Source organism: Monopterus albus, unplaced genomic scaffold (genome assembly GCF_001952655.1).
Source record: "Monopterus albus unplaced genomic scaffold, M_albus_1.0 scaffold38.1, whole genome shotgun sequence".
NCBI classification, from domain to species: domain Eukaryota; kingdom Metazoa; phylum Chordata; class Actinopteri; order Synbranchiformes; family Synbranchidae; genus Monopterus; species Monopterus albus.
In genome coordinates, this window is record NW_018127918.1 from 1,005,260 (window position 1) to 1,014,644 (window position 9,385).

At 37.8% G+C, this 9,385-nt stretch overlaps 2 protein-coding genes across 2 annotated transcripts in view; one reads left to right on the forward strand and one right to left on the reverse strand.

Annotated features, from left to right (window-relative positions):
* Nucleotides 1–1,173, reverse strand: part of proser1 (proline and serine rich 1) — a 12,319-nt gene extending 11,146 nt beyond the window's left edge. Inside the window, 2 exon segments of the mRNA XM_020598483.1 lie at nt 403–468; nt 567–1,173. Coding sequence (XP_020454139.1) covers nt 403–468; nt 567–611 — 111 coding nt within the window. The 5' untranslated portion in view covers nt 612–1,173.
* A 213-nt stretch (nt 1,174–1,386) lies between these two features.
* Nucleotides 1,387–7,420, forward strand: vps36 (vacuolar protein sorting 36 homolog). Its single transcript, XM_020598482.1, has 14 exons — nt 1,387–1,581; nt 2,830–2,898; nt 3,032–3,102; nt 3,347–3,461; nt 3,575–3,664; nt 4,192–4,278; nt 4,569–4,601; nt 4,795–4,872; nt 4,988–5,122; nt 5,271–5,336; nt 5,498–5,562; nt 5,941–6,025; nt 6,163–6,239; nt 6,768–7,420. The coding sequence occupies exons 1-14, from the start codon at nt 1,486–1,488 to the stop codon at nt 6,847–6,849; spliced, it is 1,149 nt and encodes a 382-aa protein (XP_020454138.1). The 5' UTR covers nt 1,387–1,485; the 3' UTR covers nt 6,850–7,420.
* The last annotated feature ends 1,965 nt before the right edge of the window (nt 7,421–9,385 follow it).

The following is a 9,385-nucleotide window of genomic DNA, read 5'->3' on the forward strand; positions in this document are numbered from 1 at the left end:
ATATGTATCCATGTAGTAATACTGCTTGCAAACCAATGATGGTAAGATGATGTTAGGGGGTAGGACTAGGTAAGTCTAACTTCTTCCTACTCCGTTCAAGCATGTACTAGGTATAAGCAAATTGAAAATATATTTGTGGATATGTCTGGAATTATGTGTGGTTACATATTGATTGTTGTTACATGTTTGAAAGAATAAATAAATCAACTCAAATCAAATCAAATCAGCTCATATGCGTCGTTAGCTATAAAGCAAGTTAAGGCAGCAATATAATCATCACATCCTAATAGGAGGCACTAGCTTAATTTTTCTACTATATGTCCGTTTAAAGCCTTTAGGAAAGAATTTTACATGTCTGGGGAAATAAATATGACATGACAGTGTTGCTGTTTGGACAGTTACCTGCTCACTGGAAAAATATCCATGCACCTGCTCTATGGCTTTAACTCGCTGATCGGTAAGGACGCACTGAAACATAGGATAAAGCACAGTTACTGAAACCTGAAATTTAAACGATTACCGATCTTAAAGATCAAACATCTGAATTGAGATTAGACACACCTTACCTTTCTTATCTCATCCAAGACTATATCAAACGATTTCTTGTCCATGTTTTCTTACTTAGACAACCGCTGACCTCTCTGATAATGAATACAGTTATTATACCACGAACTTGGTAAACTCCCTTCTTGCAGTACAACAGATAAAGTAATTTAGGTCTTAATACTACTATATGTTACTGACCAAGCATTAGTGAGTTAAATTCATAATGGTGTGAAAACATTATTCAAAACCACAAATATTCGCAGTACACGATTAGCACCGTAATAAAGCCGCATTGTCTTTACAGGCCTTTACGATACAACTTTTGCGTCCGTGAACAATGACTTCCACATGAGCTAAGTGTACAGTGCAAAACCTGTCTGCACCAGATTTGCCCGTGGCTAACAACAAGCTAGCTAGCTAGCTAGCTAGCTACAGCTATCTCAACACTGAGCACATTAGAAAATGGGAATAAAATACGTGCTCATCTTTTCATTCAAGCTTAACTTAAATCTTATATAAGAACAATTATAACAGAAAGAGGTAAATGTAAAAATTCATTTAAAAATCTCAAAATAACACGCTCCCAAACATAAGCAGTCTTGCTAGTTTTCACTGACAGCTGGCGCTAACGCATACATGTATTATAAAAGCGCTAACGTCAACACAGGAAAGGACCCCTCTGAGGCAACTTGTCAGACAAAGCACTGTGTAGTAAATTATATAAAAATAGCAAAGTCACAGCAGTTTTGGAAACTATTATCAGTGTAAAAATCCTATGTATACATTTAATTGACTTTGACGTATATTATTCTTATGTTCTATTTTAGTGTTTCTCTGCAGGCAGCGTCAGGCCAATTTTGGACACTGTACAGGAAGTAAACATATCGAGTCTCGGCAGCAAAGTAGAATAAGGCAAAAATTGTTCTTGTGACAGTCGAAATGGACCGCTTTTCGTGGTCAAATGGCCTTTTAGAAATAAATGAAACTTTAGTAATTCAACAGCGAGGAGTCAGACTGTATGATGGCGATGAAAAGGTATAGTTTTGCTTTAACGATAGATGGGTTTGTGGGTTTGTGTGGAAAAAACAGCACACAGCAGCTAAGACGTGCACACAGCAATATTGATAAGATAGATGAACACTAACGTACAGCAATGCACATGAGGTGCCGATGGAGTCCAGGTAGATCACTGCGAGTTTTAGGGGGTTTTGATTGATTGATTTATTCTTTTCTTTCAAGCATGTAAAGACATTTGATATGTCAACACACATAATTTTACACATATCCAACAAATGCTAATCCAATATCAATTTGCTTATACCTAGTACATGCTTGAATGGAGTAGGAAGAAGTCAGACTTATCCAGTCCTACCCCATGACACCATCTTACCATCATTGGTTTGCAAGCAGTATCTCTACATAAATAATTCTCTTCTACACCACACAAGTAATATACAAAAAAAAATTATAACACAGTGTTAACATTCTTACATAATTACCTTCTTAAATAATTATCTTCTACACCACACAAGTAATATACTAAAGAATTATTACATAGTGTTAACATTCATACACCACACCCACAATGTTCCATCTGGTTAATCATTAAGCCTGTTCTTGCATATATCTTGATTGACACATACCTTTATATTTATATTTAAACTCGTCAATTTTATTACTATTTTTTATGTCCACCAGGTAATAAATTGTTCCTGGCTTTATACATAAACACTGCAGTCTTATATCCCACTAAATCAAAACATTTTAACAATTTAGACTGTATGAAAGCTCCATTGGTGTGATCCCTATACCCCATCTTATGCACAATTCTTATCGCTCTTTTTTGTAATATATACAATGGTTGAAGTGAGCTTTTGTATGTATTTCCCCAGTTTTCAACGCCATACTCTAAGTATGGTAAAATCAATGAAGAATACAAAATGCGTAGTGCTTTCCCGTCCAAAATATATCTAACCCTTGCCAACATCGATATATTTTTTGCTATTTTGTTCTGAACATATCTGATATGAGATTTCCAGGAGAATTTGTCATCAACTATGACACCTAGAAATTTAATTTCATATACTCGTTCTATATTAGCTCCCCCAATTTTCAATTGAAGTTCATTATCTAGTCTACGATTCCCAAATACCATAAATTTAGTTTTATCCAAATTCAGAGATACTATATTACTATCACACCATTTCTTTATCTTCTCAATGTTATAATGTAGACACTTAACAAAAATAAATAACATTATATCGTTTGCTGTTATTTTGCCAGGCTAAACTGGATGTTGGAGTTGCCTTGCTGAGCACCCATCGCTTGGTTTGGAGAGATGTTAAAAATCACGTAAGGCCACAATAAACAAACTACATATAATAAAGTCTGTGTGTGAGAGAAATTGTGCTACTGTTCACAGATTGGTCGTTTCAGATTTTGTGTACTCTTATGACAACTTCTCTACTTCTCTTGCTATGAGAAGGAATGCTGCATAGCCATGCCCCTGTCACAGATCGTCTACTTTGAGGAGCAGGCTGCAGGAATAGGAAAGAGGTGAGTATTAGCATATGTACACTGTGGTGTAGACACAGGTTGGGTTACAAATTTAAACCAGTGTTAGGTAACGTAGTATCTGGTATTGTGGTAGGTAGAACTTGAGTTAGGATTTTTATTTTTTATTTTTTGTGAAATCACTATTTCCAAGGTCATGAATGAACTTTCATGTTTAATAACAATAGTAATTTTAATTCACAAGAAGAATATGGTAAACTAACTATTGGTATGGCTTTTACTGCAGTGCAAAAATAGTTATCCACCTGCATCCAGCACCTGCCAACAAGGAGCCAGGTCCCTACCAACAAAGCAAGTATTCCTACATCAAGCTGTCCTTTAAAGAACATGGGCAGATTGAGGTATTCCAACTCAAACAAGCAGAAAAAGTTTTTTGTCCACTCTGTAATAAGCTTTCTTTAGACAGACTCTTTTAAATGTTTATAAATTGGAAATGTCATTGTACCATTTGCAGTTTTACAGGAGGCTAATGGAGGAGATGACTCAAAGGAGATGGGAAAACACTCCAGTTTCACAATCCCTCCCTACAGGAACTGGTTCTCAGGTTAGAAGTTGAACAGGCATTCCGGCCTCTCCACTGGCTTATATTCCTGGAAATGTGTAGATTCTGATGCCAGAAGGTTGTGTCATTTGTTTCCACACCACATGGCTGTTCAGTAGTTGATGTACAGCAACACTCCACATGATGGCAGTGCTGTCACCTTATTGCTGGACGTTACAGCATGAGTAGCCACAACTTCTTCCTCTGACTGTCAGTATGCATTAAACCAGGTTTATTATCCTACAGCAGTTGCAGTCTGCTTTACAGACTCAAGTAAAATGAAGCCTTTGTGTAGGGTGTTACATTTGCATTAAGTGTGTCAAAGTCAGATTACACTAATTATAATTTTTTTGATCAACTCTGTGAACTCATAGTCACTAAAAGCAAGGTTGTGCACTGTAACTACAGTTGACCAAAATTAGTTTCTTCCTCACTGTTTGTCTTTCCCTGTCCTTTGATGCCATTTACCAACCTTTAAATTGCTTGTGTGTTTCACTGCCTGTGCTTTTCTTTCCTTCTCGGACATGTAGGCAGGAAGGATACGTGCAGTGGGGATTGTTGGCATTGAGAGGAAGATAGAGGAGAAGAGAAAAGAAACAGACAAAAACATTTCTGAGGTACTAGAAAGCAGCATTTAGTAATTAACCACTTGCGTTTATTGTAACTGACATGTATTCAAGCTGATCACACACTTGTTTGGATGTTGTTTGTGTGTCTTCAATATATATTGAAAGGTATGACATTGTGGGCTAAAGAGAATTTTCAGTTTTATCAGCATCTAGAGGAGGAGTGGAGATGCTGTGGAATATTATTTAAATTGTGTAGCCATAAAATATTGTAGCTTATTTAATTGTGAACATTTTGATCCCTATTATGAACTTTAAGATTAGCCTTATTTTTTTTTCAGGCTTTTGAGGACCTCAGTAAGCTGATGGTGAAGGTAAAGAATGCTTTTCTGTGTATATTCACATTTTACTGTAGTTGTTGATTTATAACAGAATTATTTACCTTTCTTGAAGCTTTGACATTGTATGATTGCTTAATAGTCATAACCATAGATATCAAACTTGTGTTAAGTTCATAGATATATATTGCTAAGCAGTGGGATTTGCTAAATGATCTCTCATTAACAGGCCAAAGAGATGGTAGAGCTGTCCAGATCTATAGCCAGCAAGATCAAAGAGAAGCAGGGAGACATAACTGAAGATGAGGTATGACCTTGACCAGCATAATCAGGCACAGTGATACATGTAATAATATAAATGCCTGCAGTTTGGTTTTCTAGTCATTTCCATGTTTTTTTAACAGTTACATTCTACTTTATAGACAATTCGGTTCAAGTCCTACCTACTGAGCATGGGGATTGCTAACCCCGTCACCAGGGAAACACATGGATCAGGCACACATTACCATATGCAGCTAGCTAAGCAACTGGGAAACATGCTACAGGCCCCTCTAGAGGTCGGTGTGACTTTTTGTGTCGTGTGTTTTACATCTACACAGGCTAAAATCATGTGCAAATGTAATTGTCTTCTTACTTTTTTCCAGTTCAAATTGTTTCTGAGTCTTATTTCTCTTACTGTCTTCCTACCATTCCCTACTCTCTCAGGAGCGTGGGGGTATGATGGCTCTCACGGAGGTGTACTGTCTCGTCAACCGTGCCAGAGGGATGGAGGTAACACTTGCATAAGCACAAAATTGAAACATTTTATAGATTGTACTTTAAAGGTCATGGCAAGTGCCAATAAATAGTATGACAAAACATTCCTGTCTATACTTTACACACAAATGCCTCTGCTGACCTGTCATATGTTGCTTCTTTTCCCCTTCCCACAGCTTTTATCACCAGAAGATTTGGTAAATGCATGCAAGATGTTTGAGTCATTGAAGCTCCCTTTGACGTGAGTTTGGTTTCTCTTTGTGTTGTATAGTTTAATGTATCTGTGCGTGTTTAGACCAGGCTATGTGCTCATTAAAGGATTATATGACAGGGTATGTGCCTGCTTTACAGAGGCCAGGCCTTTCCTGCCTGGCTTCCTGTTGTTGGAAGTGGTGTCCAGCCCTCTGCAGCTGTCATTTCCTGGCACTTCCTAGGGTTTTAAAAAAAAAAAAGCATTGGCCCGTTTCCCTAAACTGGTCCTAAAGTAGTACCCACCACACTGTTTGCTATCTTTCACTAATTCTCTGTTAGCTTAATAAATGATCACCTCAGCATGAAATTACTGAGCAGATCTCTGTCCCACTCACACTGTTTTCTCTATCCATCTTGTCTTCTGTAGGCTGCGCATCTTTGACAGTGGTGTGATGGTGGTCCAACTGCAGTCTCACAGCGAAGAGGAAATGATAGCCTCAGCGCTGGACAACGTAAGCTTTTACTGTTACAAACATTATACTGACAATGACATGACCAAGCTTTAGACTGAACAAATAGTATGTTACCTGTGAATAAGAATCAAAACTCTTAGGTTTCTCTCTTTGTGATTCATCTCCCTGTACTTCAGGTGACAGAAAAAGGCTCCTTGACAGCAGAGGAATTTGCAAAGCTCCTAGGCCTCTCGGTTCTTCTGTCTAAAGAGCGGTAAGTTGTTTCATAGGCTCAGATTAATTACAGTGAAGCCACTCCAGTACTGCAGATTTTTATGCAGCTTTCCCAGTTACAACTTTCAGGCAGAAAAAGAGTTGTTTGTATGTCTGTTTTGTCAAATGTTTTTATGCCTCCGCGCTGGCGACAGCCGTGACCAAAGGCATTATGTTTTTGGGTTGTTCCTCTGTCCATCCCATTCTTGTGAATGTAATATCTCAGGAAGGCGTTGAGGGAATTTTTTTTATTTTTGCACAAATGTCCACATGGACCCAAGGATGAATAGATTAGATTTTGGTGGTTGAAGATCAGAGGTCAAGGTCACTGTGACCTCATGTCCATCCCATTCTTGTGAATGTGATAATGGAAATTATTTGCTACAATCATATATGTCTATATAGTGATATCTTCCATTTTGCCATGAAATACACTTAAAACCCCAAATCATAAAATTGATGGAAGCAACTAGTCTAGTTTCTTCCTAATTTCTTTGTGTCCTCCTCTCTGTTCCTTCTTCATGTCCAGGTTGCTGCTGGCTGAGAAGATGGGCCACCTGTGTAGAGATGACTCTGTTGAGGGTTTGAGATTCTACCCAAACCTCTTTTGAGCTATTTATAGTCATTATCATTGAGATTAAAAGTTTTTAATAACTTAAAATAGGCTGCACTGTCTGCTGACAGACTGATGCATTAAAACTGTCTTCTGGCCTTTACATGTACATACCAGTATATAGCAGTAAAGGCTTGCTGTACTTTGAGCACAGTAATGTACCTGTCCAGCCTGGTTCTAATTATTAAACAGTTGGTATTCATTCAGTGATAGAGCTCTACAAATCCATTATAGATACTACCACTTATTCTGGGTCTGAGAGCAAGGCTCTGTCTTTAAAGATTAACAACTGCTCAATGCACTGCAAATACTGTGTATGCAGCAAAGTCTTTCTAGTGTATGTTTAGAAATAAATGGGTTTGGGGAAATTGACTCAGGTGGATATATGGTGTAAATTCTTTGCACCACTCTGATAACACATTTTTGTGTCAAACAACTTGTATATTTTCATAAGAAGTGTGTTCTGGTGTGAAAACCCCATAGCCACTGATAGGTAGATCACATCTTTTCCAAAGTAAACTGTACATTTATGTAATAAATATTAAAGGAATGAAGCCTGCCCTGGTAAATGGTCTTATACTTGCCTAGCGCTTTTCTATGTTTTGCAGCACACTCAACGCGCTTTCACACTACTTGGCCATTCACACATCACCGGGAGCAACTGGGGGTTCAGTGTCTTGCTCAAGGACACTTCGACACATTGACTGGATATTCATGAAAAGACCAAGATACAAATAAAATCCCCGATCTGCTGTCAGTTTGGTTCACAGCGTATAAAGTATAGGATACATTGCCAGACGGCATTCTTCAGGTTATTAATCCCTTCAACACAAAGGTTGGGTTTCAGGAATTTCAGTTGTAATGGTTATGAAACAAGACTGGACGTTTTTTTAATCGGTACAGTGAAGCTTGCAGAACAAGTGTGTTTAAATCCATTTTCCAATATCTAGTCACAGTATGTTATATATAGTCTAACTGCATTCATTCATATGTGAAATATGAGTGTAATGTATTAACTACAACCTGGTCTAAGAAGCATCATGTCTGAGTTTTGTACCTGTACTTGCTGGGAGTGCTGCCTCTGCGCTTTTATTTTTAACCTCTGTGCATCCCTGTAGGGCTTTTTATACACTGAAGAGAAAAGCTCTTTGTTCCCATTGTGAACTGTGGAGAGCAGTTAACGGAGTTTCATGTCCAGGGAAGCTTCCTGTTTTCTGCCAGCTCTGTGTGGAGGAAAAATGAAGGTCTGAAGAGCTGATTCGATTACTCTGCCATGTGGTTCATTTACTGATATAAATGAGAACTCAAATGGTTCAAGGAATCATAAGAGCTGAACTCTAATCATAATGACTATGGATTTATACACAACATTGAACTTAGTGAAGATTTTTATATACAAAATGAGTCTTGTTCTTACATGTTAGGTTGGCCTGATTTACTCAGTGGTGCATTTTAAGTTAATCCATGTTCTGAATGGCTGATTGTCATCTATTCAAATCTCAGTAATGTTTGTTTTCATTAGGGGATTACAGAAGAATGACTTGTCAGTCATCTTGTGAGTGGGGGAGGTAACTTGATGGTGTGAGATGAATAGTTTCTCATTGCATAAAATGTTTTATTTTGTTAGTGTGCCCCCTTACACAGTGCTAAACGTATTAACTATAGGTTCTTTTTAAACCTAATCTTTTAACATTCCTTACATAAATATGATTTATGTGTGACTGCCTTTAAGCAGCACGTTATAGATAAATCTGCTGAATCTCGTATTTCTTTATGAAGTCACTTTTCACAGGCATCTGTGCCAAAGTCTTTTGAACAACCAGGTGCCTGTTTAAACTGCTTATCTGAATGACTGACTTAGCATGCAGTGTTCAAACTGCCAGTAGAAGAAAGACATATTGTACTGTATTTTCTATAATACCTGGTACATGTAGCTTAACTTTTATCTTACAGAAATGAGCCTGCTTGTAAAGGCACTACATGGCTACCTCCCTCCCTTTGTAGGCTATGTGAGAACCAGTATAATATCCCCTCCCTCCATTTTTTAATATTAATTTATATGTTTTATTCTATTCTCTCTCTCACTATATACAGTGAGGAACAGAAGTATTTGAACACCCTATGATTTTGCAAGTTCTCCCACTTAGAAATCATGGAGGGGTCTGAAATTCACATTGTAGGTCCATTCCCACTCTGAGAGACAGAATTAAAAAGAAAATTTCAGGAAATCACATTGTATGATTTTTAAAGAATTTATATGTCTTGCACTGCTGAACATAAGTATTTGAACACCTGAGAAAATCAGTGTTAATATTTGGTACAGAAACCTTTGTTTGCAATTACAGAGGTCAAACGTTTCCTGTAGTTCTTGACCAGGTTTGCACACACTGCAACAGGGATTTTGGCCCACTCCTCCACACAGATCTCCTCTAGATCTGTCAGGTTTCGGGGCTGTCGCTGAGCAACGCGGAGTTTAAGCTCCCTCCAAAGATGTTCTATTGGATTGAGGTCTGGAGACTGGCTAGGCCACTCCA